The 18,594-nt window shown below is 40.9% G+C and overlaps 1 protein-coding gene across 2 annotated transcripts in view; it reads left to right on the top strand.

Moving 5' to 3' along the window:
* The window catches only part of Dph5 (diphthamide biosynthesis 5), a 26,741-nt gene extending 9,874 nt beyond the window's left edge, over nt 1–16,867 (top strand). For both annotated transcript variants that reach the window (XM_021158212.2, XM_021158211.2), the window contains exons 4-8: nt 2,041–2,149; nt 9,797–9,917; nt 12,908–12,947; nt 14,416–14,519; nt 16,288–16,867. In XM_021158212.2, the coding sequence (XP_021013871.1) occupies nt 2,041–2,149; nt 9,797–9,917; nt 12,908–12,947; nt 14,416–14,519; nt 16,288–16,499 (586 nt within the window). In that variant the 3' untranslated portion in view covers nt 16,500–16,867. The remainder of the gene's footprint in view (nt 1–2,040; nt 2,150–9,796; nt 9,918–12,907; nt 12,948–14,415; nt 14,520–16,287) is intronic.
* Nucleotides 16,868–18,594: the final 1,727 nt, after the last annotated feature.

Here is an 18,594-nt window from a genome sequence, read left to right on the forward strand (position 1 = left end):
AAAAAAAAAAAAAAAAAAAAAAAAAAAAAAAAAGATAGTCAAGACAGGGTTTCTCTGTGTAGCCCTGGCTGTCCTGGCACTTACTTTGTAGACCAGACTGGCCTCGAACTCAGAAATCCGCTTGCCTTTGCCTCCCGAGTGCTGGGATTAAAGGCGTGCGCCACCACGCCCGGCATAAAGCAACTTTCAAATGACATTTCAACTTATAATGTTTCTGGTAGCTCTTGATTGTTTCCATCCATTTTGAAACAGTAAATTTCCAACCCCCCCCCACCAGGTCCCCTCTGGCCCACTCTATCCCCCCGCTGCCTCCCCCCATCATGGTAGCATTGCTACAGATGCCTTCCTTCATGTACCTGGGTGTTTCCATCAACTGCATCATTTTGCATCTTTTTTTGAAATTGCCTTTAAAACAATTCGATATAACAAGTGTGCTGTTAAGGCAAAATGTCCTGACTAGTTCTGGTTATGTAGATCAGTTCCTACATTTGGTGGATAGTAAGCCTATCTGTGTGTGTGTTGTTTACTGATTATTTCAAATGAGTTTGTGATGATGATAAATTTTAAACTAGTTTTTCTTTCATCTATTTAAGTAACTCAGCCATAAGGCAATTTAAATAAAAAAAAATAACACCCTCATCAAATAACTAATTTACTTTTCCTTGTACTTAAATTCGGTAGTAAGATTCTGTTCAAGGTAGTATTAAAAACATTCTTTACATTTGACATTCTTGTTATTTTTTTAAACACTTACTATAAATGAAATTGCTGATAATTTTTATACTGGTTTTATTTTATGTTGTGTGATTGAACACAGGCTTCCCTGGTGGGCACGTTTTAATCTGTAGCTGGCTGCCTCATGGGGTGTAAGCCCTTGATCTGCCTACTTGGTATGCATTGACCAGTTGACAGATTCTGCTTATTTCTAAGTACTTTCTCAAACATGCTAATGTTGCTTTCCCCAGTAGGGCTTAGCATTTTTATCAAGATGACAAAAACCTCTAGTAATGCCATTCTAAATTGATGTGAGATTACATGTCACAGTATTCAATTTATATGTACATAAACTCCCTTCCCCCACACCACTGCCAGCCTACTTAGGTATAATCACACATTTCAAAAAGGAAAGTTAATAGTCAGAACACACACACACACACACTATATACAGTAACCAGACTGAAAGGACCTACAGATGGAAAGATTGCACATAATTATGAACTCCAAATGGGATTCTATCAGGCAGAATTTTAATACATTGAAGGACCAACAGGCTGTGAACATGTCCCGTGTTTTACCTGTAGTTTTAAGATATGAAAACAAATCCCAGTGGGGCAGAATTGGTTTAGCTGCACCACGTATAGAACTGTAAAGGGGAGAACTCAGTCATGTAAGTTGTTCCACTTCCATGTGGAAGCCAAACATTAATGTATAGAAATAGCTATTAGGATAACTGTTCCCGATGCCTGGGAAGAGTCCTGGGGAAGGGGCTGGAGTGATGATGGTCGGCACTGGCACGGGCACTGGCACGGGGCGAAGTGGAGACAGAGCAATTCTAATAACTTACAATGCAGAGGAAACTGTGGTTGGTGACAATTGGATATTCTGAAATAAATAGTAAAGGAGAGTCTGAGTATTCTGAACACAGGAAAATGATAAATGAGGTAATAAGTCACTTTGATCATTACTCATATACATGTATTGAAATGCCAGTTGGATTCATTACTAACGGCCAGCTAAAGTTTCTTAAAACTAATCTAAAGAAGTCTGAGACAAGAATCAAATTGCTGAGTTTATATACTTGAAGCATCTTTAGCAGATATCAGGACATGGCATGTCCCTTTCTGTCAGTGCTGCCATTGGAATTCCATCTTGTGAGGGATGTGGATAGACGAACACTGCATCCCTAAAAGACCCAAATAAAGGACCACTGCAGGTGCCTAGTGGAATCCGAGGAAGAACAGTTGTCTCTTTGACTTGAATTCATGAGTTGGATGGAAGATTAATGCCATTCACTTAACTCAACCTATTTTCTCACTACAGGGCTACAACACACAGTGATCTTATTCTGAGAGCAACAAAGTTGGGCATCCCTTATCAAGTTATTCACAATGCCTCCATAATGAACGCTGTAGGCTGCTGTGGTTTACAGGTAATGCCACAAAGGAAGTGTTAGATGGAACATAGCAAGAATGTTCTGTTTCCCTGTAAGCTATTAAGTTGATTTTATTGTTATTTCATGAACTGAAAAGCTTAAATTTTTGAGAATGTACTCTTCATCAATATGCTGGATTTTTAAATACTGTTTCCCTATAATTTATTATCTTTCCTTTCTTGCAGTTCTCTCTCTCTTTTTTTTTAGCCCTTTCTTTCAACAGGCCATATAAACTTAGCTACAGAATTATTTTAACTTTATGTAATCTTGTACGTACATAAAAAGGAAAGATTAACCACATTGCATTAAGTATTCCTAAACGCTTTTTGTGGTCTTTCAGTGACCTCATCAGTACGGTCGAGCCTGAGTTTTCCACACAGTATCCCTTTCTCTTTCACTGAGAGCAAGTGATGCTGTGTTTCTTAAATGAATGCGGAGTTGTAAGCCAGTGATGAAGGCATTAAGGCCGTGTCACAAGTGCTGGTGTGTGGTTAGTTACTTTAAACTCTAACAGTTGTGGCTCAGAGAGCTGGAAAGAGTGCTCTATTGATGTTTCCAGGACTGAGTCTTAAGCTGTCGGCAGCCACTTCCCCAGTATGGTATCTGTTCTGATGCTCAGACCCGAACAATCCATGGCCGCTGTGGTCCCTGCATAGTAGGCAGCAGTACCTTTTAAGAAACTGTCTATGAGGACATACTCAATCTCTATGGATCTTAATAGGAAAAAAAAAAAAGTGCATCTTAGCATCCATGAAATAACGCCTTTCCTGATATATCTTGCTGAAATCCATCACCTCTGGCTGGATATTCTTTAAAAGATACATTTGGTACCATGAGATAGACCAGTGACTATGCCTCCAAGTGCAGCAGCCTGAGTTCTAACTCTGGGACCCACCCACATGGAGGAGGGAGCGCTGACTCTTGCAAGCTGATTCCCATGTGCATGGTATGGCATGCCCCCTCTCCAGTTCAATGAATGTTTACAAAGAATGTTAAAACCAGCTACTTGTTACTTCGGAAGAAATCTTAGTTTTATTGACTAATTAATACACATAAAACATTTACACGAGTCTGTTTGGTACTTAACCCCTTGGTCTTATTTATTACATGTGCACTGGTGGAAAAATTTGTATGCTTTTTGTTTAAAATGTACACTACAACTCTTGCCGGTTTGTCTGTATAGTTGAAAGCATTTCTATATTGGAGCAGGGCGGAACTCTAAAATGTTAATGCTACAAAGAACGTGCGGGGTAGAGAAAATGGACTCCTAGAAATGTTTCTGAGTTGGTAACAGAGATGGAATGAAAAGACAAAAAATAAACTAAAACAAAACAAACTTCCCTTTGGGCAGTATAATACCTTGAAAGATTTAATGGTTACTAAAAACAAAACAACAACAACAACAAAAAAAAACAAAACAAAAAACCACACAAGAAGAAATAAATTAATATGTGATTAAAAAAATGACGCAGAAATTCAGATTAATGGTGTATACACTTTTCATATTGGTTTTAATTTTCGGCCTTGTGAAGAAAGTAGCCCTTTATTGTGTTTCCCCACAAGTATTGTTTTTTTTTTTTTAATTTTCTTAAACATTAAAAACCAAATACCTCCGACATGTATCTGTTGTGCGGACTAAGGACTATATTTGCTCGCTCTGTCCTTACAATCTTGAATTGTTTCAAGAGGTGACTGAGGAGGTCTGTTTGGGAAGGGATTTGCTGTGAGATTTGACCGTTTCCATATAAGCCCCTAGATTGTATTTATGTTTAATATATTGCTTTAAAAGATTTAGCTTTCATGATTGACTATGTCTTTCTCTAGACAGCTGTGACTCTGTCCCTGTCTTATGTCATAGTATCTGTCTGTGGAATGATAGCGTTTGTGCGGAGCCGGCTGTGCCCTGCTCCTCTGCAGAGCCATCTCGAGCTCCAAGAGCATTTACATTTTAGCGAGTACTCAAGTGCTGCTGCATATGTAGGACACGCCTTGAGAACCACCAACACAAGCCAGTAAAGATCTTAGAAAGTGAATGTATTGACTGAGAGAGCAGACGCTGGTTACCGGAAATACACCTGCCAGATGGAGAATGTTAGCGGGCTCTTCCTTATGTTCTCTTGCTTAAGATTGTAAAGGGAAGTAGGTTTCACTTTTGGGAGGTGTCCTGACATCTCTGAATGCTTTGTCACAATTTCAAAAACAGGCATCAAGTTGTTGTAACGAAGGCCTGCTTGGAGTGCCGTGGAAGACCTAGCAAACATGCCTCCTGTCATCTTCACCTCAGTGCAGAGGAGCTACAGACTCCTAACCCAAGAGGGCACAGGCTTTTCCACTGTCGGTGTGTCGCCCCTCTGAAGCTGGTCTATTTTTGTTATTTTCTGAAGGAGCTGGCCAGGACTGTTCAGAATTAGAGGAGTCTACTGAGACTACTGCGTAGTCTCCTTATCGTGGTAGTTGATTGGACAGCGGGAGATTGTTGTTGGTCAGTGTTATTGATGGCAGTGGTGGGTCATAGGGTTCCGTACCACAAGTATCATCCTTAGTGAAAATTTCTGTTTTAGAAGCTTACAAGTTAGACATCCATTCAGCAAATACTGTATCTCTACTCAGTGCCTGCTGGGTAAGCGCCTTCGGATGCAGTAATGAACCTGTCCTCCAGGACCTTGCGGATTGTAGTCTAACTTCCTCATTCTTGTGAAACACTTCCACTTTCTCTGGCTGTTGTGAAACACTTCCACTTTCTCTGGCTGTTGCCTAAGTATTGCCATGTGTTCCTTTGTTTATATAATGCACGTCTACTCGAGAAAAGTGTATATTACTTTCAAAAAGTAACAGCCTGTTTTCTGTTTTCATCCCATGACACTAATACTTGTTACTGTTGATGCTGTAGTATTCCTACTGTTAGGCTTTCCAGCATCAGGTAGCTTCATTGTGGTCTAGGACACATGTATGTACTAATGGATGAAAACACAGCACCACAAAGGGACACTGAGCTGGGTAATGAAGAGAGCAGAGCTCTGCATGGTCGTCGCCACAGAACTCACTAAGCTCTGTCTTATTATTTAACAACTCATTAGCATAGTTATTAAACATTTTCTATTCCCATTAACTTTGTTTTTTAATTTTTATTTAACTTTATTTTGATTTTGTTTCTATTTTAATTTGTTTATTTTTATTTTCCTTCCGTGTAATTTGCCTTTTAATTTGTGTGTGTGGTGGGGTGCATGTGTGTCATAGTAAATACATATAGGTCATGGGATTATAGGTTCAGTCCTTTCACCATGTGCATCTCAGGGGCCAAAGTCAGGTCATTACAATTAGAGAGAGGCAGGTGGCTTTACCCTCTGAGCCAGCTTGCTGGCCCTTGGTTTAATGTTCTGAGACATGGCCTGGTTATATGGCCGAGGCTGGCTATGACCTCGCCATCTCTCTACCTTAGTCTCCCAAGTGCTGGCATGCCATGTGTACCACCGCAGCTCCTCTACCCACTGTTTTCCAGCACCGAGTCATTGCTCTTTTTAGCTTGTGGGTCTCACTGAGCTGTTGTGCTCAGATAGCTTGGCAGATGCCTCAGCCACGTGCAGTGTCGGGGGTCACAGGTGCTCTCTCCCACATGCACTGTTGGCGGTCACATAGTCACCATCAGTTCTTTAGCTTACTCACCTTCACTTTCCCCATTGCATTTATCACAGCACCATAAAAACAGCCTATGCAAAACCGGTATTTCCTGAGGCAGACTGCTTATGTGTCTTCTGCTTTCCAAATCTGTTATTGTCTTTGAAATAGAATGCTTTATAGTTAGTCCACAAATGGATTCCCACTTACATATGAAATCAAATATTTTTATAGTTCTTCTGTGACATGTCATAGTCAACATATGTACCTCATGTGTAGCCATATTTATAATCTTAGTATCAGCAAAAATCAATGTAATATCAATGAAATAAACTTCATTCTGGATAAGAGCAATGACAACAAAATGTCTCCAGGATCAGTACTCTGAACAGACAAGAAAACTAGTCGTTCTTGAGTCTGTGGGTTTGTGGTAGGCAGTTTGGGCTTTCTGCTGACTTTGCTTTCTCTTCATGTTCACAGATTTAACCTACATGTGGAACCTAGTGGATTTCTTTCAGCAAATTACAATTTCTAATCTGTGTATATATATCACATTTAAGAAAACAGTAAACCACAGAAAATATTTTAAAGACAGGATAACAAGTGTTACATCCTAATAGAGTAGACTTCTACAGAGTACCTGTACTGGGTACTTGTACTGTACATGATGGCTCAGGAGGTAAAAGCGCCCAGAACCTACAGTGTGGAAAGAGATCCAACTTGCACAGGTGGTCTTTGTGTGCCACATGCATGTCTGCACATGTGTGCATACACACTAAATAGATGCATAAATGTAACAATGTTGAGTCTGGACTTGTGAGTAGATGGCAGTGGTGGTGGCAGTGAGGTGACTTTGAGGCTGTCAGAGCCATTCAGACAAGTGGTGTCAGGGGCTCAAAGCAGTGGAGAGCTGTGTGAGTAGTCAGCATCCTTGGGACTTATGCAGCTGGAGTCAATGGACTGGGTGCTGGGGAAGCTATCAGAAATGTGAGCTGCAGATTAGAGGCAAGCCAGGTATAGCTCCTCTTTCTAGGTAATTGTTTAAGACACCCTGTTACGTAGTCCATCCTCATTCTTCCCCGTGCTCACCCCTGCACCTTCATCCCTTTTTTCTCTTTAACTTTCACTTCACAGTCTGTCTTTCTGGACTCTTTCGGGTGCTTTTTCTCTGAGTGTGACAGATGTCCTCTCAGAATAGGTCGTGTCCACGTGTCATATCAGCAGGGACGGGTTACAGCCTGGTAGTCATCTTTCTTATGCATCCTCTCCCTCCGTCTCAATAGTTAGTACCTTACACGATGGCTGGTTGGATGGATGAAGGGTTCTGTCTTCCTGATTTTGTTTTTCTTTTTTCTTTAGCAAAACATGATCCAGTATCAAGTTAGATTGGCTGCTTTCTCTCTAAGTTATTGCAGATGAAAGCAGATCAGATCTATGATTCCCCTAGTATTTCTGAAAAAGTAGCTGCTTTTGCAGTTTTCCAACTTAGGTTTAAAGCAGTAACATTGCCAGATTTGAAACAATAATATTGTCGGGAAGGATGGTGGTAGCACACAGGCCCGAGCTGTCAGACAGCTGCTGTTCAGGCTTCTGCAACCTTAATTCTTGCTGCTGAGATTTGCTCCAGTTGCTTTTTACAGTTTACTGGTAAGACCTTCCGTTGTGAAACGCAGAGAGCTGATCTTTCTGTTCTTTGAGGTACTAGCATCTCAGTGGTGAAACTGTTTGCATAATGTTCCAGCATTCATTGAAGAAGTTTGCACCCTTGCCACAGGAGGCAGAGTAGCCACAGTTATAAATCAGGGTCCTAAAGGCAGTGCCTAAGTGAGATGGGGCAGGCAGTTCACAGTCTTTCACACAGAACACTCCGTTCTGTTAGATGTGACTAGCATCCCAATTCTCTAGTCAAGGCTTGCTCACTCTCTCTTTGAATAAAGAACTTAGCTTCCTTGCTTCCTTGGTTTTGTTTCCATGTTTCTTTAAATGTTAGAGCCTCTTAAGTATATGAAAATACAGTTTTCTTCTGAAGGCTTTTATGGGATAAGTGTTTCAAGTTTGATGGGAGGTGATAAGTCCCCTCTAAGATGTCTAGTTGAACTTGTACTAAGAGTAGTTGTGCATATTTAGTATTTTTGATCTCAGCTAATAAAGAGAGCAGTTTGATTTTATCAAGACATAGCAGTTCAGAACATCTTCATTTAGTCATGAACATTATTACATCATATACTAAGCCCTAGCCGTGTTTCGAGGCATAACTGGGTACTCAGTATGCACTTGAATATTCAATCTTTACAAGGATTCTGATTATGCTCACTGTGCAGGAAGGTCCTTTCCAGATCCAAGGTATCATTTGATTTATCACTGACCTCATAGCTAACCAGAACCACTGTGTGAGCCCAGAGCCTTTGTCAGCTCTGTGAGCTATCACCTTTTTCACTGGGCCAGAGATTCATTTCCTCATCATTTTAAACATTTGTCTACTATGTTCCTTGCACATAGTAGGTGATTTATAGTCACTCTTTGTTGGGTAAATTGGTTTCACACAGGACAGAGGAAATCCTGCTAGACAGGGCAGGAAGTCACCACCTGAATACTTGGAGCAGCATGGTCTTTGTACAGTGACCTGTGAACACAGCTCTTACAGCATGTCACATGTAGCTTGGCTTCTCTGAGGATGATTTGTTTGGATAACTTTCAAATGGGCTTTGAGAATAAAGCTCCTTAATAGGTAAATTGGAGTCTGTATCATACTAAGGATGTGATGACCATCCCTTCAGGACTCAAGAAGTGACGTGACTGTAAGCTTGTAAGACCCCAGTATACAGAGCCTGAGACCTGTTAGCTGCTCTGGAGCCATAGGGAGGGATGCCCAGAGTGCCCCACCTTTTCTCGCTTCCTTCCTGTCTGCTTTCTGGCATCTCTAGCCACAGCTTCTGAAACCCAGGTGAGAAGGAAGCTGTGGTACGGGAAACAGCATCACCAGCGCCTACTTGGGACCCAGCTCCTGTTTACACAGAAGAACACAAGGCTCAGGAAAGTTAAATGCTTTCTAATCTGTGACCTGTTTCTAGATTTTCAACGTCTATGCTTTTGTAATTTCTTATAAGTCTTATTAAACTGTTTAAGAATTGAGTCATTCTCTAACTTTAGCATTGTGCTTTCCTGTACATTGTCTTGGAAAACAGATCTCTTTTGTACAATGCCCCTATAAACACTATTATAATATTAATATGTAACTTCACCATGTGAATAATGGTTATGTGTCAGTTGATCCCATAGCTGGGGATGGGTTGTATTGGCACTGTTCCTGCACAGCTAGCGAGTTACAGATCCAGCCTCTAAAGCTTCACTGTGCTTGAGTGGGCTAGTGTAGCTCGTGCTTTAAAAAGTCAAGTTTCTTGGTTATAGTGATAGGGAAATGAGGTGAACTACTGGGGTGAGATGGAGATTTTGAGAAAGGTCCTTATCGGTGGACTTTCACATGAAAGGCAAAGATATTATTAAATCGGGAGGGTGTAGGTTGAAATCAGTAGCAGGAGTGAGTATGTGGGTTGTGATTTTATTGAGCTGATATTATGGATAAGAACCTATGTTCAAACCTAAGTTTGTGTATTTATTTATTTTTAGCTGTGTGACCTTAGGTTAGTCAATTGTTCTTAGTCTTATCAGTGAAAGGGAATATTAAACTTTTGAAACCTATTGTAAGTCCTGAAAGCTATTTTTATTTCTGTGTTCTTTTTTTCTTAGGTTTGATTGATTGATTGATTGATTTTTAGTTTACAATGTGTATATGGGAGCAGTAAGATCATGCAGTGCAGGTGCCCACAGAGGCCAGAGGGCTGACTTCTTCCTGGTGCTGGAGTTGCTGGTGACTGTGAGCTTCTCAGCCTTGGGTTCCCTGCAAGTGTGATACTAGCAATTGACTGCTGAGCTTTCTCTCAGCCTAAACCATGTCTTCAGCCTGATTTCAGGGTTCTTGACCTAACAGTAGTGATTGTCGTATCATTAAGTACGGTTTTCTTTTTCTAGTTGTACAGGTTTGGAGAAACAGTTTCTATTGTGTTTTGGACGGACACTTGGCGACCAGAGAGCTTCTTTGACAAGGTGAAGAGGAACCGGGCCAATGGCATGCACACACTGTGCTTACTCGGTGAGCGTTGGGAAGGCCTTAGAAACCCACACAGTGCAGCTGTCATAAGTCTCCTATGTTCATTTTGTGATAAGAACTAAAACTAAACCTAGTAAATATCTAGGTAGGGGTGACAGGGAAAGGACACAGGCTAGCCAGTGTATGCACTCAGCGCTCTTCAGATGCTCAGCGCCAAATACCACATAAATCCATGTCCATGCTGAGATGCGCTGCTCCCGAGTGTAGCCTAGATCCTTTACAAGAGTCTGCATTTACAAGTTTGTCCATAGTTCTTACAGTTCAGCATTTATTCTTGTCACCAACTATTCTGCTGCTTCTAGGATATTGTGCATCAAAATCACAAAATGGTCCTTCTGGAAGATACTCCAAGATCATTTAGTCAGAAGCTGTTATGCAGATGATGTTGAATACTGAGCTTTTCCCAGTACCGTTCATTTACAGGACAGAATCCAAACGCCCCACAATTCCCAGCTCCCTTCACTGTACTGTCGTGCCCAAGGGTTATTTCCTGTGTAACATAGATGGCTGGGACTGCCTTGTGCAACATGATAATAGTCCTGCATTTCAGATGCGCGTGGGCTTTGCCTTCTAGCAGTGATCACAAGGTTCAACATATCACATGTCTCAGAGCCTCTGCCAAGCTTATATAATCTAGAAAGGAATACTGGGAACATATTCATGTTTCTCCAGATGTCCAGAACATAGCTGGCATCTTAAATTAACCTTGAAATGATATTTAGAGTTGGAACCAGAAGATAAGATCCTAGTGTCTTTACTTACCAGCTAGAAAATAATTGAGAAGCAATTCTTGGCTTTTGCCTTCATATTGTCAAATTAAAAACGACAACAAAACCATAAAACAAACCACCCTTCCTCATGAGGTTGTGAGAAGAATGCTTCTCAACCCAGTTGGGGTAGAGTTCTTTATTATTCTATTTGTATGTGTGTATATACATGCCACAGCACATGTGTGGAAGTCAGAGGATAACGTGTGGAATCAGTTCATTAGCTCTCTCCTTACACTGTAAAGCTCCTGTGGATCAAACTCACACCATCCTTGTAAGCAGCAAGCATGTGTGTTTGCTTAGCCATCATACCAACCCCAGTCCCGGTCAATCCTTTTTTTTTTTTTTTTTGGTTGTTTATACTATGATGGTGGTTGAGTAAGAATGGCCCCCATAAGCCCATGCATTTTAGTGCTTAGTCATCAGGGAGTGGGAATCTGGAAGGATTAGAAGGATTAAGAGGTGTGGCCTGTTGGTGTGGATATGTCCTTACTGGAGGAAGTGTGTCAATGGGGGTGGGCATTGAGGTTTCCCCATTGTATCTTCTTCCTGCTGCCTGTACATCAGAATGTGGAATTCTCAGCTACTTCTCCAGCACTGTATGTGCCTGCATGCTGCCGTGCTCCCTAATATGATGATAATGGACTGAGCCTCTGAAACTGTTAGCAAGCCCCAGTTAAGTGCTTTGTTTTATAAGAATTGGTCCTGGTGTTTCTTCATGACAATGAAATGACTCAGGCAGTTGTTGTTTGCCTTATTAAATTTCATTTATTTATTTGAGTATGGAGTGTAGGGTGTCAGGCTTCCATATTCTCAAACCTTGGATCTCATCATTTAAATTAGCATGTAGTTGTTGAATGCCAGCTATGAGTCTGCTCTTTGGGGATTAGGAAGAAAAAGCTTAGTGGGAAACTAAAGAATTTATAATTTATTTAAAGACAAGATGTAAGTGATATTGTTAGAGGTTAGTAGAACATTAGTTACATACATATTTTTAAGTACAAAGCATTAGAGTGGAAATCAACAAAGGCTGCATGAAATAACTGGCTTAAGCACTGGTTTCAGATGGACCTGGGAGTAGGTAGTAGGGGAGCAATGCCCACATTCTCAGTAGACATCTGTGGTTACATCTCTTTCAGTAAACATGTGACGTTTTACAAGTTCACGATGAATGAGTTAATAGAGGTGTTTACCTTAGTATTGAAGACATCATTTAAAATAAAACATGGTTTCTACTACTAAATTGTATCTGAGGCCATTTTTTTCAATAACTTTCATTTTTTTATGTGCCAAGCAAATAGAACTATTAAATAATATTTCACATTTGGGAAATCCTTAACATTAGTACCACAAACATTGAAAACCAGATAAGAGGTTGATCGTTGTTTTAATTTCTAGGTAAACTTTTTAGTATTTGTCAATAAGGAAAGCTTTTGCTATCACTTTAGAAAGTTGTAGAAGCCTGTCAGAGACTCTTCAGTTGTAACATATTTATTTCCACAGAAACAAACTTTGGCTGAACCATTCATTTTGCATGTAAAGCAGGAAGCAGCTGTTGACCTTGTGTGAAGTTCCTGTGAGGACACAGAGCCAGTCTGGCTTTTCAGCATTTCCAAGTAGTTCAGCCAGGCAGCAGTGGGAGTGTATGCTAAGGCCCAAATCTTTGCCATGGGGCCCTGTCAGACATCATGAGTACAGTGATTGTGTGCAGGTTGCTGTTGTACCTGGTATCTGGCATAGACCCCGGAAGCCCTTTACTAAAGTATTCATTCCATATCATGGTATGTTGTACCCTTTGTAAGAAAGCAAACATTTCTTTTGAAAATATGTTAAGAATCTATTTTTGACCTAGGTGTCATCGTTGGCTACTATAGTCTGATGCCTGCAACACAGATAAGTGTAGGAGTATAAGCTATTAGCTATTAGGCAATGCACATGCTGCTGTTAGCTAATGCTTTCCCTTATCTTTTCCAGCAGGAACTAGATCCCTGCAGGGTGGTGTCAGGGCAAACTCCTGTTTGCTTTCTAGCATGGGGCCTTTCCGCAGCCACAGGCTTCCACTCCTCTCTAACCTTAGCAGGAAAGTAGCCACACACAAATCTGAGCAGACACCACAAACTCAAAGATCTGCATTTAGAGGGCTCTGGAAGATGAAGGATTTGTGGTAAAATAACTGAACTGAAAGAGGTGTTTTACTCCCTACAGATATCAAAGTGAAGGAGCAGTCTCTGGAGAACCTCATCAGGTGAGTCTGCTGACGGGGAGCACTTCTGTTTTAATTCGCCGACAAAGTCCGTGAGTTCTACTTCAATTTACCCAAGTCTATAGATGCTTGAGAAATGAGCTGTCAGAACAGTTCCACCGTGAGTATTTGCCTCATACAAAAGAGAGAGCGGGGTGATCGGGTGAAAGAAACAATAGAATTCATAGCTCCAACACTGAGAACAGTGACGGGCAGTTAATGGTCACCCAGTAAATGTGGGTGGAACCAGTTAATGCGTTGGGAGTTCAAACCCTTGGCTTTGAGTCTGACATCAGCTTCTGCTTGCTGCTGCCTTTGGGCTCACTCCCTCTGTGTATGAGGATGAGGTGTATGCCTCTCTCAGTGAGGAGGCAGCGTGGACTACAGCAGCTCCCTCACACATGCCAGTGAGCACCTGGAATATGGCTGATGAAGCTGAGGAACTCAAGGTTTCGTTTCATTTTACACTAGTAAGTTCAAAACCTTCAGGCTGTTTGAGACAACTTTACTATATAAATCTATTTTTAAATATACTTTTATTCCTTGAGAATTTCATACATGTGTACAATATATTTAGTTATGCCCTCCCTCCAATGTATCCTCAGAAGTCTATTTTATGACCATATATTTTATATACATACTAAACATTTCTGATAAAAACATAATAATGAAAATGTGCTGAAAGTGCCTCTCAGATTCAAAGACTTGGTATAAAACAATGTTTAATACTTATTTATAAATTAGATATTCAAATCTAATGTTGTGATTATTAGATTAAATATGTTTACATGTTATTAAAACCAACTTTGCCTCTAACTGGCTCATGTAGTGCCTGGAGCGTTTGCCACGCTTCTGCTGGTTAGTATTGACTTGGAGAATTGTTGAACAATAAAATGATCAGTGCAGACTGAAACTTTCAGGACCTCTCATTTTTTTGTTATTGATCATTTGGTAAACTCTCCAGGCTTTTGAGGCATGCAGAAATAAACATATATCACTGCTGAGAATTTTTAGATCTTGATAGTTCCTTTTCTTAGAAGTAAAAAGAAAAAAAATATAAGAATATATTAATACAAAAATGGCTAACATGCTCTGGGTCCTGGGTCCAGACCCAGCACCATGAAAATAGCAAACCCTGAAGCATCCGGGTGTAGGCTGCCTCGACTCTTGGGATGGCTGTAGCTAAAGCATCACTTTTAATAAACATAACCTTGATTCAGATGTGTATCCTTGTCAGAATGTCCATCTTGCTGTCATTGCGGTGCCATTGGGGACAGCTCAGGTAGAACAACAGAAAAAGTTTAAGAAACTCAGTCACTGGACCCAGACTTGGTTTCTACAGCAGTGGGTATCATGTGAAGGCTGCTGAGTGAGAGCTATGCCACTCAGGAGGACCTAGGGAGGACCTAGGGTGGACCTGCACTGAATGCTACACCGGGAAAGAAGGCTGACATCTGGCTTGTGCTTACAGAGGAAGAAAGATCTATGAACCCCCTCGGTACATGAGTGTGAACCAGGCGGCCCAGCAGCTTCTAGAGATTGTTCAGAACCAGAGAGCACGCGGGGAGGAACCAGGTACTTAGGGCCCGTGAGAGCCTCCTGTTATCCCTGCAGATACATACGCCATATTTGATACACACGCAGACCACACTTAAGCAGGGCCAGTGCTTTTACCTCCTTACTTATTTCTTGGTGTTTGTTTGTTTGTTTTTTATTTAAAATCCCACAGGATTCAAGCTCTTCAAACTAAAACTGTCATAATTTAAATTCTTAAAAATGACTTCTTATCAAGGACTTATAATCAGATTTTATGTTAAAATGCTAATGTATAAATGTTTGATAAAATAGAGAGCTAGGTACCACTCATTTCTAGTCTATATTATCTGTCCTACATAAATACAGTTATTCTGCTTTTTTCCTGAACAACACTGAAATACAGAATAGTTTTCTTTAGGATAAAGACAAAAGTTTATCTTGCATGCCTAATAGGTAGACCAAGTGTGTGATCTACAGTACAGTGTGTCTGGACTGGACTGTTTGCTGAGAACAGCTTGAATGGTCCTATCTCATTCTCCTATGGGCACTGTCTTTTGAGCTCCTGACCGCTCTTGAAAACATGCATTGAGGTAGTTTTGAGCCATCATTCTCTATTTTTAAGTCTCTATTCCGTGTATTTATTTTCATGTGTGTGCACACTTTCCCTAGTGTACATGTGGAAGTCAGAGGAAAAAAATTTGAAGAGCCTCTTCATTCACCATGTGGGTCCCAGGAATCGAACTCAGGCCATCAAAGCATGGCAGCAAATCCTTTCCCTCCAGGGAGAGCCTTCCTGCTGGCCCCGTCATTGCATTTTATCCCTGCTGTGTTTCTTTCAGTGCCCTCTTTGCCTTGTATGAATCCTGTCCCACTTCTTTTTAATTCACTTGTCAGTGAGGACAGCTTTCCTAACCAAAGGATAAAAGCAATGAGAAGTCAGCTCTCCAGCTGTAGCACCTAAGTGAATGATCATGAAAAGAAAAGGATCTTTTTCCTGAATTTAAAAGCCTAAGTCTCTAGAAATGCCTGTTATTTGTTATGCGATCTATAGTTCATGAAGTTCTCTTGTATTGTATTAACCCTTGTTGGTAGAACTACTCTATCACAGCTACCACTTAAGATATAAAACATCTTTTAAAATTAAAAAAAAAAAAGTGAAGTTAGTATTTAATTAGATGGCTGAGCAGAAACTCACATCAGTGAAGTTTTCTGAGTCTCCTAATTTTGACTGTGTCTTGGTCAGTATAAATGTATGTCAAGAATTTATTTAAAATATAAGTGTGTTGGGGCAGGAGGGATGGTTCAGTCCTTACAAGCACTTGCTGTTCTTAAAGAGGCCCCAAGTTAGGTTCCAAGCATGTAATTGACTGGTTCCCAACCACCTGTAATTCCAGCCTCAGGGGATCCAGTTCCCTCTACTGCCTTCATGGGGACCTGTAAGCACATACATGCATGCATACATGTGTGCATACAGCAACACACACACACACACACACAGAGTTAAACCGAAATCTTTATAGTATGTGTGTGTCATTAAGATGTACACTCAGAACTTGTTTTAGGATAAATATTATATCATTATATGGAGTATAAATATAGCTGTTTTTTTTCCCAGTTGTTAAATCATAAGCTTGGGTTAACCTTTGAAATTCCAAATGGTAACGTGACTGGTCTGTAGTGAATCAGCAGTGACATTTCAGAAGTCAGGGCGTGCACTGTTACTGTGAAAGTTGACTAAGGAGATGGATGCACTTGCTGAGCTGACGTGCTGCTCTCTGTCTCCCTCCCAACCCCCTTGTTTAAACAGCAATCACTGAGGAGACACTCTGTGTCGGCTTAGCCAGAGTGGGAGCTGAAGACCAGAAAATTGCAGCAGGCACGTTACAGCAGATGTGCACAGTGAGCTTGGGAGAACCACTGCATTCTTTGGTCATTACAGGGGGCAACCTGCACCCACTGGAGATGGAGATGCTAAGTCTCTTCTCTATACCGGAATCCCAGAGTACTGATGGACTCTGAACATGGACATTTTCTGTTGTCTCACGATCATTTCAGTGAGATTGGGGTGTGTGTGATATTTATATGACAAATGGCATGGCTCTGTCATTTATGAAGAAGATATAACCGAGGTGACCAAGAAGAAGCAGGTTGAGCGACAGCGTTTGGTTTCCTGCAGCAGCTTCCCCCATTCCATCGTGAGTTGCCTACTCGTCAGGGTGCACACACGTGGGCAGACGGAGCTGAAAAAGGGAACCAAGTTGATGCAAGGAGGTGGGGACCAAGAATAATGTGAGGAAACAAGACAATGAATCATTTGAACTCTGTTTTTCAGGGACAAAGCATCATGAATCGGCAAGAAAAGCAAATAAAAGATTGCTAACTCTTCATATATTTTTTTTATAATCTCCTTTATAAAAGGTAGCTGTCGGGCTGGAGAGATGGCTCAGTGGTTAAGAGCACTGACTGCTCTTTCAGAGGTCCTGAGTTCAATTCCCAGCAACCACATGGTGGCTTACAACCATCTGTAATGGGATCTGATGCCTTCTTCTGGGGTGTCTGAAGACAGATATAGTGTATTTATATATATAAAATGAATAAATAAGTCTTTAAAAAATGGTAGCAGTCAGCAACTGAGGACATACCTTAGTTGGTGTAAAACTTCAAGTGTGGCAGTGTACAGCTGTAACCCTGATGTAGGGTGGGAGCAGGTGGATTCCCTGAAGCTTTCTGGTTAATCTGTGTGTGCCTTATTCAGTGCGAGACAGTTTCAAAAGATAAGGTGGTAGCTGAGTGTGGTGACTCACTCCTTAAATCCCAGTACTGGGGAGGCAGAGGCAGGCGGATTTCTGAGATTGAGGCCAGCCTGGTCTACATAGCAAGTTCCAGACTACCTTATGAATAATAATAATAATAATAATAGTGGAACAAGATAGAGGAAGAGGATACCGAATGTTGATGTTTGTCATCGCGCGTGCACACATGAATACACATTCACTAAACAGCAATTTTAAAAGGCTCCTTTGTTTAATAGCGGGAAAGTGCTTTGCCTTTGCCCATCTGCAATAGAAGGAGCTTCATGACAGCCATGAGTATTTCCATAGCCTAATCATCTCCATCTCTTTGCTTAGTCTGTTCATGAATATTGGTTGAAATTTTTTTCTACTTTCTGGTATTATATATGCATTAGCTAAAAAATATTTTGACATTTCATTTAGGATGAAATATTGTAATGTGTACAAAACATCCCATTTTCAGATTATTGTGCACACAAGAAGAAAGAGACAAGTAGCTTAAGGCAGTTCTATATTGTTTTCTTCGGGGGTGTTAAACCAAACACTTAAATGTTTTAAATATAAAGGACTTGTAGGTTTGGTATTCGAATGGCTCTCACTCCCTCCAGTTATAAACTCTTTTACACTGCATGATTGTTGGAAGACACTGGGGAGCCAGAGGGCAGGCTGAGAATTTTGCCTATGTGGCTTTTCCTGTTGAGACATTTTCAGACATTCAACCAAGCTAGTGTCCTACTGGCTTGAGATGGTTAGTGGATGGAACTGTGGGCTCCAAAGGGAGCTGGACACTGAAGAAGGAGTCCTTAGAAAGTAAGATGCTCTGGAGTGGTGAGTCTTCTGATCTCTGTCCTACATCCTCAGCTTACTCCTTACTTTCTGTATGTGTACAAAGAGCCGCAGATCTAGGTGAAAAACCTGGCCAGGGGCCTAAAGAAACAGACATTGCTCTCCATTGTGAGAGAAGACAGCTTCAAGCTTGAATTCTGACAAGTTAGGAGGGCTTGATAAATATCCATGCTTTCCTCAGAAACCCAGAATGACCGTGTACTAGTAAAGACCAAGCCCGGAACTCAATTAAGGACAAAGTGTTTCATATAATGTGAAGTTAAGCCTCCATAGGATGAAAGTGATAAGCAGTGTTAATGTCTACGAGGACAAAGTTTAAGATGGTTCAGAAAATGGTGACAGAAATTAGTATAGTATCAATACTAGCCTTAGAACAGAATATATGGTATGGCTTTATGACTAGAAAGGAAGAACACTGGGTAACAGAGATGTTAACATACTCTAGACCCTGGCACTTTAGAACTGTGCATGGATGG

Source organism: Mus caroli, chromosome 3, assembly GCF_900094665.2.
Source record: "Mus caroli chromosome 3, CAROLI_EIJ_v1.1, whole genome shotgun sequence".
Lineage (NCBI taxonomy): Eukaryota > Metazoa > Chordata > Mammalia > Rodentia > Muridae > Mus > Mus caroli.